General features: G+C 47.1%; 1 protein-coding gene across 1 annotated transcript in view; it reads right to left on the reverse strand.

Moving 5' to 3' along the window:
• ush2a (Usher syndrome 2A (autosomal recessive, mild)) overlaps nucleotides 1-20,254 on the reverse strand; it is a 303,780-nt gene that overhangs the window by 267,043 nt on the left and 16,483 nt on the right. The window contains exons 3-8 of the mRNA XM_062522184.1: nucleotides 16,493-16,628; nucleotides 14,454-14,517; nucleotides 13,344-13,638; nucleotides 9,057-9,244; nucleotides 5,668-5,889; nucleotides 992-1,085 (exon numbers count right to left, since the gene is read on the reverse strand). Coding sequence (XP_062378168.1) covers nucleotides 992-1,085; nucleotides 5,668-5,889; nucleotides 9,057-9,244; nucleotides 13,344-13,638; nucleotides 14,454-14,517; nucleotides 16,493-16,628 — 999 coding nt within the window. The remainder of the gene's footprint in view (nucleotides 1-991; nucleotides 1,086-5,667; nucleotides 5,890-9,056; nucleotides 9,245-13,343; nucleotides 13,639-14,453; nucleotides 14,518-16,492; nucleotides 16,629-20,254) is intronic.

Consider the following 20,254-nt stretch of genomic DNA (forward strand, 5'->3'; position numbering starts at 1 on the left):
ACACACACACACACACACACACACACACACACACACTGCGCGCTGAGCCTCTGCCATAGTGGCAGCTCAGCAGCTCTGTTGTCCCAGCACCCTCCTCAGCGATATAATTACCTCGGCTGGACTAATCAGGACTACACCTGAGGGCTGATGGGCCAAGAAGATTAGAGCCCTCCTGCCCACAAAACCACTTCCTAGCCTCTCTCCTCTCCTCTCCTCTCCTCTCCTTCCCCCTCTCTGTCCCTCTCTTTCTCTCTCTCTCTCTCTCCCCTGGCCTTCTCTCTCCCTCTCTCTATTTCCCTCTTTCTCCTTCTCTCCCTCTCTCTCTTCATCTCTCTCCCCCTCTCTTTCCCTCTGCCTGTCTATTTCCCTCTCTCTCTCCCCTGGCATTCTCTCTCTCTCTCTCTTTCTCTCCCCTCTCTAGTTCCCTCTCTCTTTCTCTTTCTCTCCCTCTCTCTTTATCTCTCTCTCCCTGTCTATTTCCCTCTTTTCCTCTGGCCTTTCTCACTGTTTGTCTCCCTTTCTCCCTCTCTCTATATCTATCCCTCCCTCGATCTTTCGCTCTCTTTTTCTCTTTCCCTCTCCCTTCCTCTCTCTCTCTCTTTCTCTCCCTCTCTTTATCTCTCTTTCTCCCTCTCTCTTTCCCTCCCCCTCCTTTCTCTCTCCAGTTTCTCTCTCCTTTTATCCAACCTTTCCACTGTCATCCTTCAGGAAATCTGAGATGCATGCGGTTGACCCCCCCTCCCTCCCTTCCCCTCCACACACACACACACACACCCTCACACACACTCAACCCCTCACCCCCCTGAAATTCCATTAAGGCCTATTTTTAAGCGTGCTCTTCATTAAAAGGGGACTCTTCCACGTCATTAAAGGGGAGAGCTTAATTAATAGGGGGAGACTCCCCTTGGGGGGTGACGTGCGTCTTTCTGTGTGTGTGTGTGTGTGTGTGTGTGTGTGTGTGTGTGTGTGTGTGTGTGTGTGTGTGACTTACATTATCTCCTAGTGTGTGGCTCTCTGGGGTGCAGGCGCAGCGGTAAGGACTCCTCCTGGTGTCACAGCTGTCTGCGTGGCCGTGGCAATCACACCTGGGGGGGGCGGGGGTGGGGGGGGGGGCAGAAGGGGTAATGAGAGGAAGTTAGCAAAGATGACCTCATCATAACGTACTAGACACCTTCAGGACGTAATGAGCTCTTGTGAGCACCTGTGAGGAACTGTGCCAGCCTCTCCTCAAGCTTCTCAGAGGATGCATGATGGTCAAGACGTCACTCTCACTCTCTCTCTCCCTCTCTCTCTCTCTCTCTCTCTCTCTCTCTCTCTCTCTCTCTCTCTCTCTCTCTTTATCTCTTTTTGTCTTTCCCTCCCTCTCTCTCTCTTTATCTATCTTTGTCTTTCACTCCCTCTCTCATACCATACGAGCTAAGGATGGAACTGATGGACACTATTCTGCAATAATGGAGCACATTATGGAAGCCCAAAGTTATGCATTCTCTGTCTCACCGTTGTGCTTACACGCACCACATACAGTATACAGTGGTTAATTCATTCTTTCTGTCTGTCAAGAGACGGGATTGGTCACGGAGGCCTCACTGACCTCATAAGGGCCCTGCTACACATAGGAGACCAGGTATGGCTGCTTCAAATAACTGCCACCCCTTCCTCTCTCTCTCTCTCTCTCTCTCTCTCTCTCTCTGTCTCTTTCTCTCTCTGTCTCTCTTCCTCTCTTTCTCTCTCTCCCTCATCTCCTCGTCTATTGTTGTCATCCTCCTCTCCCATGAAGGAGGAAGTGCCTGCTGCAGTGGCCTTCCAGTCGTCAATAATAGTCAACAATAGCCCTGAGTGGACAACTCTTTCTGCCCCATCCTCAGGGGACACCAGAGAGGGGAGTGCTTTCTGTCTCTCTTTCTCTCTGTCTCTGTCTGTCTGACTCTCTATCTATCTCTCTCTCTCTCTCTCACACACAAACACACACACACACACACACACACACACACACGTAGACACAGTCTTTCCATCTCTCCTCCCCCATGTGCGTCTCTCTCCGATGCTTTCTCTCCAGGTTTATTCATCTCTCTCTCTTATTCTCTCTCTCCATCTCTCTCTCTCCCTCTCTTATTCTCTCCCTCTCTTATTCAAATTCAAATTCAAATTCATTGTGCTTTATTGGCATGACTGTTCAGGTTACAATATTGCCAAAGCATTACAAGTAATGATAATAATGATAATAATAGCAATAATAATAATAATAATAATAATAATAATAATAATAATAATAAACAAAACTTAATAATAATAATAACAACAATAAACAACACGTAAAACAGGTGACAATAATAGTAATTATAAGGGGGGTGGGAGAGGAGAAAAAAAAATAGACAAATAAATATTCTCTCTCTCTCTCTCTCCGTGCATGGGTAATAGGACTTTTCGCATTCAACATTTATAAATGCCACTGGAAATATCAGCGGCGTGTTGTAATGTTCAACAGTGAAGATGACAGGTCTCCATCAGAGGCAGGCCACGCCGTCGCAGGTCACTCTGTTAATTATTCATCCAACCCTGCTCCTCTGTCTCCTCCTCCTCCTCTCCTCCTCCTCCTCTCTTCATCTCCTCTGTTGGATTATGAAGGTAATCTCATGTGAGCACCACTCACGGTTAAAAGCATCACTTCCAGGTAGCCCCGGCTCCCCCAATCACGAAAATAAACAAGCCCCGCAAACAAACAGAGAGAAGGAGGGAGGGAGGGATGGAGGGAGGGGGAAAGAGAGAGAGAGAGAGAGAGAGGGCTGTCGTACTTGCTCGGGGTTATAACCGCGTGAGCATAAAGCTGACAGTAATGCCGGCGAACACACCCTGACACCCCCGTCAGAATATCTCAAAGGCAGAATTTACACTCATTTTAGTGGCGAACGCAGCAGACATCAACTTCCCAGATCCGCACGCGGGTTTGAACTGCCAGTCTGCCTGAGGGAGCGCAGCGCTCACCAGTGTGTTTACCCTCCTCCTTTGTCTCGCCATCAGACACGGAGAAAAGGGAGGGAGAAGAGAGAGAGATAGAGTGGGAGAAAAGAGAGAGGAAAAGGCAGAAGAAGGAAAAAAGGGAGGGAGGGAGGGAGGGAGAGAGGAAGAGAGAGGGAAGGAGTGTGTGTGTGGGGGGGGGGATGGGGGGGGGGTTTCACCACGGAAAAATGTCAGAGGATGATGAGATTTCACACTCTCTCTCTAAATCTCCATTTCCCTGCAACACTTTAACTAGCTCTTAATTAAAGCAGCTTACTGGCGGACGCAGGGAAGAAAAGAGAGAGCGACATTACTGTCAGACGCATAATGACACAATTACCATAGTCATAAGAATAGTGCCTGTTTAATGAAGGCATGTATACTCTGGTACAACAAGATGTTTCTGGTTGTGGAATGACAAAAAAAAAAAAATCCTCCTTCCCTGCCAGGAAGGAAAGACGTAGGGGGTGGGGTGTGGGGGGTGGGGGTGGAGAGGGTGGGGTGTAAGAAACAAATTAGGCCCCTGAAGCCTTAAAAAGGAGAACGCATTAACAGGAGAACTGGGATTCCTTGACAGACTACAATATGCTGCAGTGCGTTTCAAATGTTTCCCAGAACACAGTCACATAGGCATACACACACACCACACACACACACAGACACAGACACACACACACCTACACAAGTACACACTTACTGTACACACACACAGGGACACACATACACAAATGCACACCATTACACAGACAGGAACACACACACACACCTACACACAGAGATGTAATCAAGGGACCATTCTGAGTTTAATGTGTGATACTTCAGAGCTGTGCTAATCACCATGTAGACGCCTGGGTGGCACAGATGAAGTTTACACACCACCCAAATGACCCAGAAGACCTCACATGCCTCCACACACACACACACACGCACACACACACACACACACGCACGCACGCACGCACGCACGCACGCACGCACGCACACACACACACACACACACACACACACACACACACACACACACATACACATACACATACACACACACACACACACATACACACACACACACACACACACACACACACACACACACACACACACACACACACACACACACACACACGTCTGCAGTAAATTGGCCTGTCATGCTGTGTCTATGATTTTCCACCCATGGATGATTGTTTCACATATGAGGCTAACATGGCTAACATCAGGGCCCATTCTGATGGCTTTGAATGGCTTTCACAGTGAGGACTCTCACAGAGCTACACATCTCCTATGAGCACAGCGTCTACAATTAGTCCAGGGAAACACGTGTGAAATATTTGAATATTTGAATTTGTGAGTTTGCGCCACCGACCTTATAAGGAGTGATGAGCTGTATTTGCATTTGCAATACAGCACCTAATATAAGTCTGTCCTTTACGGTATATGCCCAATATCAGAACATACTGACATCTGCACACTAAATCCAATTTGGATCCAATTTGGAATAAATGCAGATCTGTACTAGACCCAATTTAGATCCAAATCTGGACCTGGTTTAGATCTAATCCACTCTTGTACCTAACCCAATGTATATCCAGCCCAGAGTATTTTTTTTTTTCAAGCATATTTTTAGGGCTTTTTATGCCTTTATTACTGTATGATAGGACGAAGAAGTGAAAGAAAGTAAGTGGGAAAGAGAGTCGGGATCCATAAAGGCCCACGGGGCGGGAATCGAACCCGGGTCTCCGGCGCGCAGCGCAGGTGCTCCAGCCAGCCGAGCCACAACTGGGGCTTAAAATAGACTTTTACTTGGTAACAAGAACGGTCCATCGCACTTGTGCTGACTATACAGCCCTAGACCGAGCACAAGAAGCATTAGAGACTAAAGACCTGGGTCACGGGTAACAGGTTCGTCTGGGTTCACCCAGGCTAGAGTGAAGCCAGCTCCCATTCCTGTACCATTTCCTGTGCCTTCAGTCAAAAGAGAACTCACACACCGATGGTGCCGATGCAAATTGTAATCCAACCAGTGATAAGACGTGCAAAGTGCTACCAAAGTGCAGAACGTTTTCGCATCTTTTGCACTGAATTGGACCGAAAATGTTTAGCACTGTGATAGCACTTTGCACGTCTTATCAATGGTTGGGTTAAAAATGGCTGTTTTCTCTTTTGTTCTCTTTTGACTAAAGGACTGATACACTATTGGAACTAACACACCCACTAGGCCTGCAGTCGTTGGCGCTATACCCCCGTTTGCCCCACACTATCCCTGTCATTTCCTGTGACGAGCACATGCCTACAGTACCTGCCGAACTGATACACTATTGGAACTAACACAACCACCAGGCCTGCAGTCGTTGGCGCGATACTCCGTTTGCCCCATACTATCCCTGTCACTTCCTGTGACGAGCACGAGCCTACTGCACATTACCTGCCGAACTGATACACTATTGGAACTAACACAACCACCAGGCCTGCAGTCGTTGGCGCGATACTCCGTTTGCCCCACACTATCCCTGTCACTTCCTGTGACGAGCACGAGCCTACAGTACCTGCCGAACTGATACACTATTGGAACTAACACAACCACCAGGCCTGCAGTCGTTGGCGCTATACCCCCGTTTGTCCCACACTATCCCTGTCACTTCCTGTGACGAGCACGAGCCTACTGCACATTACCTGCCGCTGATGGTGATCTCGTCCACGCCGTAGTAGCGGTGTCGGTAGGGCACGCCGAGCTCCTGCGTGTGGTACTGGCCCAGCAGCTGGATGCGCACCGCCGAGGCCAGCACGAAGTCCTGCAGCGCCGGGCTGTTGTAGAAGTCGTTGTAGCCGGGCCGCAGGTTAGGCTCCGGGGTCAGAACGCTGAAGGTGATGTTCCCCCGAGAGAACGGCACCACGCTGAGAGGAGGAGAGAGTGGAACATCGGAGCACGTTTAGATTTAGATTTTCTGTGCATGTTTGGAGGAAAAAGAGGTACATACAGTACATACAGTACATTGTGTGCATGTGTACGTGTATACTGTATGTGTGTATATATATCATAAGCGTTGATGATGCACCTTATTAGAGTGGTTGTATAATTTCATTGTACTGAAATGCAAAGACAATAAAGGTAGTCATTCATTCAATCATTCATTCATTCATTCATTCATTCATTCATGTTTGTTGTGTTTGCAGTAGAGAAAGAGCAACAATGCGCTGAAGAGACTTACAGTAGGTCAGGAGAACTAACTACCTGTAGCACATCTTGGGTTCATGTTTGTTTAGTGTTTATGGTCACGTTCATTTCTGTGTGCTTGTTTAGGTCACATGTATAACTTTCCTGCAGATATGCCTGGAAGAATGGGCTCATAGTAGACTTAATTGCTAGATCAAGTGTGTATGTGTGTTTTTAGTGGGCAAGCTCATGGCTGTATGCATGTTTCATGAGGATGTGCTACCTCTCAAGTAAATGTATAGTTTTAGTCGGCTAGCTTGTGTGTGTCCACTGTCCAGTATGTGTGTTTTTAGTGCACGTGGTGTGTTGTTCACATGTATGCTTTTAGGACACCAGTTCATGACTGTATGCATGTCTTAGTCGGATAGCTTGTTGTGTGTATACTCATGTTCAATAGGCTAGTGTGTGTATGTGTATGCATGTTTTGTCTGCTAGTGTGTGTATGCATGTGGCTGGAGATTATGGGTTAGTTCATGTGTACATGATTACATGAGGTGTTCAGTGGCCCAGCTCATACAGGGGTGTGTGTGTGTGTGTGTGTGTGTGTGTGTGTGTGTGTGTGTGTGTGTGTGTGTGTGTGTGTGTGTGAGGGTGTGTGTGTGTGTGTGTGTGTGTGTGCGTGTTTGTGTGTGTGTGCATGTTTAGAGTTGCTCATGCGGGTGAGTGTGTGCATATGTGTGTGTGTTTATATATATATGTGTGTGTGTGTGTGTGTGTGTGTGTGTGTGTGTGTGTGTGTGTGTGTGTGTGTGTGCCTGTTTAGAGCTGCTCATGCGGGTGAGTGTGTGCATATGTGTGTGTGTTTATATATATGTGTGTGTGTGTGTGTGTGTGTGTGTGTGTGTGTGTGTGTGCCTGTTTAAAGCAGCTCATGCTAGCGTGCGTTCCAGGGCCTGGTCCAGGTAGGTGAGCAGGCGTGTGTCTCCCAATCACAGGAGTGGAGAGGAGGGGGAAGACAGGTGCTGTTGTCTCTGCATTATTCACACTCTCCCCCCAAAAGGCACAGCGCCTCTCTGCCTCCATCTCCTAATGCTGCCAGACTTATCCAGGCCAGGGGCTGCACTCCCATACTCAAACTCATCATTCACTCACTCCCTCTCTCTTTCTCTCCTTCTCTCTCCCTCTTTCTTTCCCTTCCTCTTTCTCTCTCTTTCTCTCCCTGTCTCTCTCTCTTTCTTTCCCTTCCTCTTTCTCTCTTTCTCTCCCTCTCTCTCTCTGTCTATCCCTCTTACTCTCTTTCTTTCCCTCTCTCTTTCTCTCTTTTCTCTCTCCCTCTTTCTCTCATTTTTACTTTGCTTACTTTTTTCTGTCTTTCTCTGCCTCTCTTCACTTTTCTCCTCCCTCATTCACTTCTTTTTTTCTATCTTCGTCTGTCTGTCTCTCTTCACTTTCTCTTTCCAACACAACTGCATTTTTTCCTTCTTCTTCCTCCATCTGTCTCCTTCTCTTTCTCTATCACTCTATCATTCCCACCCTATGTCTCTCCCTCTCCTATGCTGATGTGTCTCTCATCCCTCCCTTCTTCCCTTCTCTGTGCACCTGTCTCACTCTCTCCATTTCCCTTCTGATCAGATACACAACTTGTTTATTTCTGTTTTTCTTTTTTTTTTTACTTTTCTCCCTTTCACCTGCTTCTCTCTCTTCTTGTCTCTCTCTCCATTATTCACTCTCTTTCCCTCTACTTCTTTCTTTTGTTATGATCCTCATCTCTCTCTCTCTCTCTCTCACACACACACACACACACATACTATGACCCTACTCTCTCTCTCTCCCTCTCTCTCTCATCTCTGTCTTTTTTCAATGGTCTAACTTTTTTTCTTTTTCTCTCTCTCTCTCCCCTGTTTTCTCTCTGTCTGTCTCTCTCTCTACTTCTACAGTATGACGTGACTGTCATATCATGCTTAGCGAGGCCTCCGTGGCCCCCGCCGTGGTAAACCACTGTTGCCACTGCTGAAATATTCAGAGGCCTGGTGCTAAACATCTGGTAGGTCTGGGGAGCCCCCTGAGGCCAGACAGGCACGAGTACGCGTGTGTGTGTGTGTGTGTGTGTGGGGGCGCAGAACACCGCTCTTGCACGACTTGCAAGACCGGAGATGTATCACCCCTGTACACAAACACGGCCTTCTCTCGCCGTGATGCCTGATCACTTCAGAGAGCCAAAACAAGAGCAGCAGCAGCGGTGGTGGAGCTGTTGTGATTTGGCGGCGGAGGAGGACGCACACATGCTTTTGTGGTTAGAGTGCGTAGTAGTGTGTAAAATCTGAAGCCCTGACTAGGAATCCGACTTCCTGTTTGAAAGGCGATACGTCGGCTTGGAAGCGGAGACTCTGCTTGATCAGTTTGCATTTCCCCAGAGGTGTGTGTGGGGGGGGGGGGGTGCTGGTAGGGGGTCGGTCAGGTGGCTCTTGAGCCGTTCTCTGGAGGTCCAACAAAAGGGGGATCTGAGCACACCATCTGGATGGCGGCCAGACCAAGAGGAACCTTTCCACCCCCACCCAACCCCCCTCCACCCTTCCCTTCGCTCCCATTCCAAAGCCACTGGGCCTCCCAGGAAGCCTGCAAATCTACACACTGCCCTCCCTTTTGCTTTTTTCCTCTTTTCTTCCTCTCACACTCTCTCTCTCTCTCTCTCTTTCTCTCTCGCGCTCTCTGAATCAAACATGAAACTGCTCTCAAACCCACTTTGATACAGCTTAGCTGGCAGGAGGTGTGTGTTGAAGCAGGGCCGTTATCTGCCTCAAGAAGGAGGACAAGGAGGAAGTGGCAGAGGAGGAGTGGAAGAGGAAGAGGTAGCGAGGAAGAGGAAGAGTGTGGGGAAGAGGGGAGCGTCTGTGGCGAGGGGACAAACCTGGGAAACTGGAGGCAGTTGACAGAATCTGGGCGCTCCAGCGGGCCGTTATCCGCCAGTCCGAAGACGCTGCAGTTCTTGGCCAGGTACTGCCAGTCTCTCCAGCGCCCGCCGCTGGCGCCAGCCCGCCTTTGAATCCGCACCGCTTCGGGCTGTGGGCTCAGGAACTGCAGAATCACGTAGAAAACCTGCACGAGTTAAAAAAAAAAAAAAAAAAAAAATGGGAAGAGAGAAAGAAAGAGGAAAAGCGTGGAAATCGTCAGAGAAAAGGGGGGGTGGGGGGGGTGGCGGGCGTGGAGAGATATGCATGAAATACTAAACAGCAATGGATTATCTATTATCTGCACAGTAACAGTCAACGCCACCGCTGGCTTCTCAAGCGCATTTTCTGCTGTGAGGAACAGCTTGAAGCTTGCCACCTCTTTATGCTCTCCTCTCTCCATCCCCCTCTCCTCTCCTCTCCTCCCCTCGCCTCCTCCTCTCCTTTCCTCATCTCGCCACGCTTTTCCGCATCTCATTCTGAAGGGGGGGGGAGTTTGTTAAAAACTGGTCAGCGCTTCGGCTAAGTGGACACTTCACAGACGCCCGGGCGTGCTGTGTTGCTGTTTTATCTGCCCAATTGAAGTGTGTTGAGAGAGAAGCCAGTGTCTAAGCACTGCCCGCCTGAAATCCATCGCTGTCTCTTTTCAGCTGCTCCTCTCTCTTCTGCTCCGGCTAAGCCACACCAGAGAGAGAGAGAGAGAGAGAGAGAGAGAGAGAGAGAGAGAGAGACGGAGAGACGGAGGGAGGGTGAGAGAGAAAGAGAGAGGGAGAGACGGAGGGAGGGAGGGAGAGAGAGAGGGAGAGACTGTGAGAGAGAGAGGGAGAGACTGCGAGAGAGAGAGAGAGGGGCTTCAGAAGTTGCGAACACTAAAACTTTGTGTCTGCTTAGCTGTGCTTAAGCTGCGCAAGTAGGAGCCAGTGTCCGGTCTCTGGCAGCCGCCACGGCGAGAGGCTGACAAGCGCTCCAACGCCAGGCAGGCCAAGAGCTCCGGAAAAGACGCCTCACGGCTCTTAAGGCTCAATGTCTCCCAAAGAAGACTACAAATCCACAAGAAAGGGGGAAAAAAAGAGAGAGAAAACAAGGAAAACACAAAATGTTGCCCATGCTATGATAATCTGCATTGTGTTTCGGAAGGATGTGGTTCAGATGTCTGCTGTTAGACCGAGATTAAAGCTGGCTGCAACAACACTATGGAGTGTACCTACAATTTCTTAATAAATCCGTTCTGACACATTTCTGACATGACTCCAGTGGTAAAGGTAAACCATTTATTTTATTTAATGCTATTGTCTTCTGAGGGCTAATGCCTACCTCAAGGGAATGAAACTGACATATAAGCATGATTAGTAAAATTACAAACTTTCAACACGCATTAAACAAAAGTATAACATCAATACACTAAACTAGATAAATGTACGCATCAGAAAAAAATGGAGGGGATTAGTTTATGAAAGCTGCCGCCATTTTGGTCCACAAATACCCTCAGAATCAACAAACAGACGAAACGCTGAATACTGCATATCTCTCTCTCTCTCTCTCTCTCTCTTTGCCTTGCCTTGAGGACACACACACACACAAGCACACACACACACACACACACACACAAACACACACACAGGGATGACTCAGGCCAGGCCTGTGAGCTCAGCGCAGTACAGTACTGTAGCTCTTCTACGGGTACGCTGCTCAAGCAAATCCTGACAGCTAGCGAGGAGCCGTATGGCGCGGCGCGGAGTCTGAAACAGAAGCCTGGTCACAGCGGGGGGCAGAGAAGAAAAGCTCAGCTCGCTCGTCTTTCTCTCTCTCTCTCTCTCTCTCTCTCTCTCTCTCTCTCTCTCTCTCCCTCTCTCGGCTGCCACGGAAGCCCAGTCATGGAGAGAAGACAATCAGCATGTCAATGCGCCCAGCTTTTGTTCCTCCTCACTCAATGTGACGTGTTTGATCTGAATTTGCGCTTGTTGCCGTTGTATTACATCAGTGGTGCTATATGTGCTGTGGGATGAGCGGAACGTTAAGTGGTTCTTTTCTCGCCGCTCGCTCGCACTCTCGCTCGCTCGCACAGCGGCACACGGGAGAAATCCTACACTGGCTCGGAATCAAAGACAGAACCATACGCTATGGGAGAGCCAGCGCTGAGGCAGTCACGGAGCAATAACACAGATTTAATCAACAAAAACATGCAGGACGTCAGGAGGATAGATTGTCTCAGCCAAGCCAGATCCGGGCCCCGCTGTACACATTACAGTACTGTACTGTATGTTCCTTCAGCATGCTCGTTTTCCCAAAGCAACTTCTACTGTACAGGGCTGTGTTTCACCAGCGTGAAAGTGTGTATGTGTGAGTATTGAACCAATGACTTTAGAGTTGTTGGAAGTTTGCTTTATCGGTTGGCCTACAATAGCAACTAGAAAATGTAATTCCATGGAAGGAATTACCATTGCATGTAAATGCAAAAAGGTTGCTGACTGTGTAAAACATTCCTATTAGGTCTATAGTTAAAAAGACAACTAGGCTACACAGATAAAAATAACCCAATTACATTTCCACTGAAATTACTTGGAAAGTCACATTTAAAAAGTGATTTATGAAAATGCATCAAAATTGTGGATATAGGCTATTATGGAAAATAACTCTTCATTTATTAGAATGTAAGACTGAAATGAAGTTGGCAACTTCAAACGAGTTGCAAGAGCTGCCACTTTAGTAGCCTACAGTGAAACGACTGGTAGGATAGCTTATATAGCCTTCATATCTACACTAATGCAGGTTAAAAGTAGGCCATAGACTTAGACACCATTGGAATACGGAATACAATTTCAAACAACGCCAATCAACTATGATGCAGCAACAGGTATGATATCTATAGCAAATGTAACGTTAGCTTAGCTTACAGTAGGATATTTGTACAGGATGAGCTAGTATGTTCTTCGAAGTGTCTCCAGGTGTGTGATTGTCCTAATAGGAATGTACAAGCTGTTAACAAAGGTTTTTAATTTGTGAATGATACCGAAAAACCCAGCCTGGAGCAAGTTTGGTTGTCGTTAGCTAAATAGGCTACAGTGTGATTTACGTTGACGTTAGGTTAGATTGTCTTTAGCTGTTGATAACGTTACCGAGAGCAAACCGGTTACTGTAACGATAGGCTATAAACAAATCAAGTTAGGAGTAGCCTAACAGGACACAAGACGATAACGTCCTGGTTAACAGCAGCTATGGCATGGTAGAATGTTTTCATAGCTGTTAGTACTCAGCACGCAGCTACAGTTTAATGAGTAGACAAAACATTCAGGTTGCAGCGGTGGCATGGCTTTAGTTTGGATCAAAGATCCTTGATTACTGACAGCTGAGCACTGACGTAACAATTAGTCTTTGCCGCCAAAGGATCTCAATGTAAACTCTATGGGAATTTCAAACTCTTTTATCGTAAATATCTCAAAAAGTATGAAGTTCACAAATGTCAAAAATACAATCGTCAAATCTCCGTTACAAGATCTTTGTAGGAGTGCTTGAATGACGTCAAACGGTTAAGTGGTTTTAGCGTTATAAATCGTTGATTTTGGTCGGAGGAAGAATAATTATCCCGATAATAAAAAGAACAGGGATAACAGTACATTGCATTTACATGCAATGTAATTAAAGCAGCTGCTAACTAGTATAAATATAGAACACATGACCTTAACCTTTGACCTATGACTGATAACTGGGTGGCACACTTTGGCACTGGTGTACTGTATGTGTGGGCAAGTGACAGAAAGTGTCTTTACTGCTTTTTAACAGATTTAAGGGTTTTTTTTCTGAAATCTTACCTGGCTCTGTTCTGGAATCTTACCTGGCTGTGTTCTGGAATCTTACCTGGCTGTCCTCTGAAATCTTACCTGGCTAATCTTACTACTTAGAGGGTTAAAGCGGATAGTAATGAAGGATCTTTGACTTAGGTGCTACTTTGGAGTGCCGTGGTGTACTGGTTAGCGCATCGGGCTTGTAACCGGAGGGTTGCCGGTTCGATCCCCGACCAGTCCACCACGGCTGAAGTGCCCTTGAGCAAGGCACCTAACCCCTCACTGCTCCCCGAGCGCCGCTGGTTGGGCAGGCAGCTCACTGCTCTGGGTTGTGTGATTCACCTCACTGTGTGTTCACTGTGTGCTGTGTGTTCACTAATTCGGTTAAATTGGGTTAAATGCAGAGAACTGAATTTCCCTCACGGGATCAAAAAAGTATATATTCTATATTCTATTCTATTCTACCTGATACTGTCCGTTCTCCAGGTCGAAGGTCAGCGTGACACCTTGGTCCATCAGCTCGGTGCTGGCGAAGACGTGCGAGATCCAGGCGGTGCCGATGTCGTTGTCGTTGATGTAGCTGAGCGGGTGGGCGTCCAGGTTGAGGCGCAGCACCCTGTTGGTGGTGGTGTCCTCCTCGCCGTTGGGGATGCAGTACCTCTCCACTAGGGGGTGCACTCTGGGGTGGCTGGGCGGACAGCGACACTCGGCCTGCGCGTGGAGGTGTGGGAGCTGACCCGTGAACACCTCCGTGATCTCTCTGGAGGAATATACCAAGGTCATCAGTACAGCACACACACATACACACACACACCCCAAAACACACCGAGGTCATCAATACAGCACACACACACACACACACACACACACACACACACACAATCATCCCAAAACATACAGAGGTTATCAATACAGTACACCCACACACCAAAACACACCATCGATACACACATGCAAGCACCAAGACACATCTACATCTGAACACATGTACATACACCCCCCACACCCACAACACACACACACACACACACACACACACACACACACACACACACGTGCGTTTGATGATGACCAAGATTCATTGTCTAAGATACATATATATTTTTTAATTAATTGGCTTCTGGTAAATTGATAAATATGTGCTTGTTTTCATGTAAAACAACCCAACAAATACATTTATAGAAAAGGAAGTATTGGAAGCTCCATGGTGTAGGAGTTTAACTACAGAAACTCAATCTACGTGGGTGTCAGTGTGCTGTTGTCTGCCATGGGGTTTTTGGTTTAACTACCGACAGAGACGGCACTCAATACACGGCATCCAATAAAAAGCAAACAATAGGGTGCTCCGGCCACCTGACCATTGATTTTAATGAGAAAATACTGGCCATACCGTTGGGTGCTACGGCTCCGTGAAGCATCTCGTGTTTGTGTTGTGTCTGGACGATAACGATGTTATGTCTGTGTTTAGTGTTTAGTGTTGCGGTGTGTGTGTGTGTGTGTTTGTGTGTGTTTGTGTGTGTGTGTGTGTGTGGCTGGCTGGGTTATTGTGAGTGGCCGCGAGGCCATTCCACTGACCTGTTGGTGAGCGTGACAGGATAAAATCTGAAATCCTGCATCCTTCCAATGAATTGATTTGACCCTGGTAAAAAAGAAATGTCAATGGCGTCTATTGAGGACAGTTTGCACAATCCATAGCAAGCACTGGATTACCTTATCTGTGTCTTTTACGTCGGCTAAAGAGACGCACACCAAGAGAAGGGGGTATCTGTTACACTTATTTACAGTTCCCTGTCACCAATAATCCTGCTCAATGGCTATGCAGCATGGTGCCTTCCCCAGACGTGATGGCCCATGAACACATCCAGATAAGACTCCCCTCATAGAATTATAATCAGCTGCAGGCTTTAATGAAAGCCCTGGCGCGAGGCATTATAAACCCAGCTGCATGCTAGCCACTGAGAGATTCAGAGATGGGCCTTCCTGTCAGGCTATATTATACGCGCAAGGCTTGATTACATTCTCGCTGTGATCTGGTGAGCAGAGAGGATTCACTCTGTGAAATGAACTGCCCGTTTTTGAAAAGCCCATTTCAAAAAGGTAAACCAGGAGGAAAAGCCGATGGGGGAAAGAAGTTTTTTCCTCCGCCTTTTGTTTGGCTTCTTTGTTCCCGTTCTTGTTTTGGTTACACATAAAAGGCCAGGAGCTCCAGGCTTTAGATCAGGGTGCTCTCCGAGTGACAATGTGATTAGGACAACTGCAGGCTTCACGTTGCACAGACTCGCCGGGGCTCAGTACATCTTCATTTGCCCAGGCAGCCAGCGTCAGCGCTGGTTTTATGAGCCATGTTTGAAATGACATTTGGAGCCATTTTGCACAGCAAAGCCATTCTCCGGGACTGTAAACCAGGGCACGGTAGCAGAACAGAGAGAATCACTAACGTACATTACCCACCATCAGCTGAAACCAGATGAACCTGAAGCAGACAAAACACCGCATATAACCCTCCGCCAGACAAAACCAATCAAACCAACAGTTTGATCAGGGTGAAACAACTGGGGGAATTAGATGCTCTGGGAATCTGGTGGCAAGGATGAAAGGAAACTGCTACTGTTCTAGAATTTTCAATAAAACATTCTATAAGATTAACACAGTGTTCCTGTCCACTCAGGTCTGTGCTGACGTCCACAGGAAGTTTATTTAAACGTGTGTGTGAGTGTGTGTCTGTCTGTCTTTCAGTCTTATGTAAATCCCATCTCATTTCATTTAGGAGCAGATTAGTGGAGCCCATATGGTCACCTATGACCCAGATGAATGCCTCCGCAGATTAATGTCTGGCTTTCGCATATTTCTGTGATGAAAGCTCTTCCGATTACCATAAACTTGACCCGTTATTATCAGATTCACATACACGCAACAGAGCCATGTGATCGTGAATAAGTGAAATCAATTCCTGCTGTGAGGGATGAATGTGGTTTAAAAACGTGATATGGTTATGGTTATGGCTATGGCTATGGTTATTTAGCAGACGCCTTTGTCCAAAGCGACATACAAATAAATAACAATACAAATTAAATTAACAGTGAACAATTACAAACTAGGGAGAATAGTAATATTATCAGTAAAACAATAATTTTAAGCACTAACCTAATGAGAAATAAAACAGTGAAATGAGAATAGCAATCAAATAAGTCACTCAGTTAATTATATATAATAATAATAACTAAAGCATGGTATGGCTAAATTTAAGGACAATAGCAAAATAAATTTCAAATTCTATCAATAGACAAATTATAACAAAACAATACTATTATACAAACCATAACACATCACAAACTCAAAGGACTAAGTGCATATTAAATAAATATGCCTTAAGACCCCTCTTAAAAGATCCAAAGCTGTTGCTGGAACGGAGAGCACTGGGCAACTCATTCCACCAACACGGAACCACTGAAGAATAGGATCTACAATTTGACCTAGCATGTATGGTTGGTCGACATAACAGACGCTCAAAAGGAATAACAACAACAAAAAAAAAAACCATACACAATAGGAAAAAAAACTGCACACTGCACAGTATTTGACAGGGAATAGGCTTTGACATGACGAGGAGTTACCATTTGAGCCCTGGCCAATCCACACGGCACTGTCAGTTATGATGTCCGTGATTGGGGCGAGCAGAGAATGTGTGTCAAAGGCTGTGCCGTCCTCCTCCAGGCCATTCAAGAAGAGGCTGACGCTCGTGCCGTGCACCTGCGGGTGGAGAGAACAAGCTACTGTCCTGTCAAACAGTGTGTGTCACGGCACACGTCGTTAGAGGGTACACTAGTCAGTCAGTCAGTCACACACACACACACACACACACACACACATACAGAGACACACAGATACACACAGAAAGAGAGAGAGAGAGAGAGAGAGAGAGAGAGAGAGAGAGAGAGAGAGAGAGAGAGAGAGAGAGAGCGAGGGGGAGAGAGAGAGACATGGGCACGGGAACTACCACTGTCACACTTGAACTCCCACAGTGCAAGTGCACTGTCTGCCATTTTAAAAATAACAAGCGAATGTAAGTTATCCGCGGGATAATCTTCCAGTTCATTTCCTGCCCTCAAACAGCCCCTGGCAACATTTCAATTATACACCGGCTTCCTGTTGACCAAAACGCCTGCAACAAATGATGAATATTGAATTCAAAACCCACACATCAGAGGGAAAATATAGACACATACTCTCACAGACACACACACACACACACACACACACACACATACATACACACACACACACACACACACTACAAGCTTCACTAAATAAAAATTCAGCGAGCTTTTCCCTCAACTGCCGAATGTTTGCCACTTCTCTAAGATAAAAAAAAAAAAACTCCTCCATCATCCCCACATTTGTACGTTCTGTCGCAGCCTGCCTTTAAAAAAAAAAAAAAGTTGAAAAAGGTGCATGGAAATAAGACTAGCTCGGCTGAAAAAAAAACAGAGGGAGAGAGAGAGAGGGAAACAGAGAGAGGGAGAGAGAGAGAGAGAGAGAGAGAGAGAGAGAGAGAGAGAGAGAGAGAGGGAGAGAGAGAGAGAAATCCTTTAGGATGAAGGCAACAGTAGACAACTGGCTGCCTGGCTGCCTGGAGGATACTTAGGCTGCAGACTTTCATGACGGCTGATTGAAGAGAGGAGCGGAGAGGCGAGGAGAGGAGACCAGCTCCGAATCTCAGCACCAGTCAATGACTTGCTGCAGGAGATCTGAGGCGGTGTCAGGATGATGTAAATGAATTCTGAAGTGCTTCATCCCATTTAGCCCACTCCCACCCCTTTGAACTGGCTCCTCTGCTCCCCATTGTTGGCCTTTCTCCTTTTTTTTTTTGGGGGGGGGTGTTTTTTTTTATTCCCTCACTGCCATTTCCAGTCACTGTTGCTTTTACGAACGCTTTATGACAGTATTTATTTTTCGAGTCAGGGCATACATATATATATACATATGAGTGTGGGTGTGTGTGTGTGTGTGTGTGTCTTGCCATACTGCAGTATTGTCAGCTGGGCCGAAGCAAGATTGAAGCACATGAGTAATGCACTCAAAAATCAACAGACGGCTGTGCAGTTAATGTCTGCTGAACGACACAGAGGGAGAGAGAGCGGCTAAGGGATTTTCCAAGAGCACTTCAAGTCACTGCAAATGGCTGCCTCTCCTCTCGCCTGAAGAGAGAGAGAGAGAGAGAGAGCTGGAAACTCAGAGCACAATAGTCTCTTGAGCCTTCAAATCATTCATTTCCAGGCCGTTTGAAATGGATGTCTATGCTGACATTGTCTGCATCTGAATGTCAAATAGCTTGGAGGATGAAATGAGACTTCCTTTAAAAAAAATAATAAAGTTGTGAATATGGCCAAAATGGTGGCACTTTTCGAGAGTTATTCAAATGCCTTAAAGAAGAGATGAATAGCATGGAGCAGCAAATAAATTGCTTTAAGTTAACTATACTTTCCGAGATATATACACTGTGTACTGTGTACTCTCGACAAGAACAACCCAAAATAACCGTAACATATAGCACGATATCCTAGTACTTCACAGGTCATCTGAGGACACAACACTGTTCAGCAGAACAACATCATCCCTCCCCAAAAAAACACCCCTACTGGTGACATGTTGACATGTGTGTATCATTTCACTAAAGAACAACCCAAAATAACCATAACATATGGCACGATATCCTACAGTAGTACTTCACAGGTCATCTAAGGACACAACACAACAACAACAACATCATCCCTCCCCAAAAAAACACCCCTACTGGTGATGTCTTGACATAAAAAAAACCCCACACACACACACACACACACACACCTGACAGTCCGTAGGCCTCACACGTCCCCATATCCTCCCGCTGCACGAGGCGGTCCTGTGACACGCGGCCCCGATGCCCCTGATAGCGGCCCGTGATGAGGGTATCAGCTGACGGCAACGTGAGACTCAGGTATGGAGGCCCCCATAAAAAAGAGGGTCATAAGACCAGACTAATAACTAGCTGTGTACCTGAGCGAGTTTAGCCCCCGCAAACTAATCAGGAAGTGCTGACATATTAAAAGCTCTCCGCTTTCAAAAAAAAATTAAGGAGAAAAGGAAGAGGGCAAGGAAAAAAAAAAAAAAAAAGAAAAACATGGTTGACCTGTATAATGAAATTAACAAAGCCCCTGTGCTGTAGGGGGATGTATGTAAGGTCTTAGGTAATGACATCTAGTCAGATGCCAGGCCTTTGGCCAGCATGTCATAGATGCAAAACCAGATGCACCCCTATAGGCCTCCTTCCATAGGGAGCGGCTTTAAATGCATTCACTGGAAGAAGTTGGCTTTTCATACTTGCGCCGCCGTAGTGGGCTTGACCTTTTGCTATCGAGCGGGGCGCTGATCGAATCAGCTGCGCGAACACACAGCCGCTCTTGTTCGCCCTTTTGTGACACGGCTCGTCACGACACGGCCTCCTCTTTGCCACTTTTGTCTCCTCTCATTCAGGGCAATAAGTGGAGCGCGGCGCCCGCTGAATGGGGGTCGCGGCGCGGGACCGCACGCGATGGGAGGAGGGCAGCGCAGCGCGGCACGACAACGGGGGCGGGCGGGCGGGCGGCACGGCCGCGGCAACGCTGGCACCCTACGACGCCAGCGTCGGCGTACTCCCCTTTCCCACGACTTTAACCTGGCAAAGGACCCACCTGAAGCCAAGACAGAAACCCAATCACCTGACATTAAAGAGGGAGAAACTCCATCTAGCGGGGCTGAAGAAGCAAAAAGGCGCGGCAAAAAGGCAGGGGCAAAAAGAGAGAAAGAAAGAAAAAAGCTCTGGGTTGGGTGAGTGTTGAACCGGCACTCAAAGCTAATGCCACTCGTCGGGGCAGGATTAAAACAAACTGCTTCTGTGTCCTGTGGGCAGGTTTTTAGCACTTTGGCAGAGGCCGTGTTCCCCCCTGAAGTTCACTACCAGCCACCTCGCGCAGGAGTTCACCGACGTAGCAGAAACATAACTTCTCCTGGTAGTCCATTTCTTTTTATTGTTATTTCCTCGCATGAAAAAGCATACTGCAAAATGATCCTCGGAGACAGGGGGAATAGGGTGTGGAAATCAAACCACAACCAGCCCCCACATAAACACTTCACAGACCTGATTACAGCCTGCAGACACACACACGGGCGTGTGCGTGCACACACACACACACACACACACACACACACCCAAACACACACACTTGATTAGATGCCTCAGATAAAACACACACACGCACAAGCGCGCACGCATGCACACACACACACACACACACACACACATATTTGATTAGTTGCCTCAGATAAAAACACATACACACACGCATGCACGCACACGC

This window comes from Sardina pilchardus, chromosome 20 (assembly GCF_963854185.1).
Source record: "Sardina pilchardus chromosome 20, fSarPil1.1, whole genome shotgun sequence".
Taxonomy (NCBI): Eukaryota; Metazoa; Chordata; class Actinopteri; order Clupeiformes; family Clupeidae; genus Sardina; species Sardina pilchardus.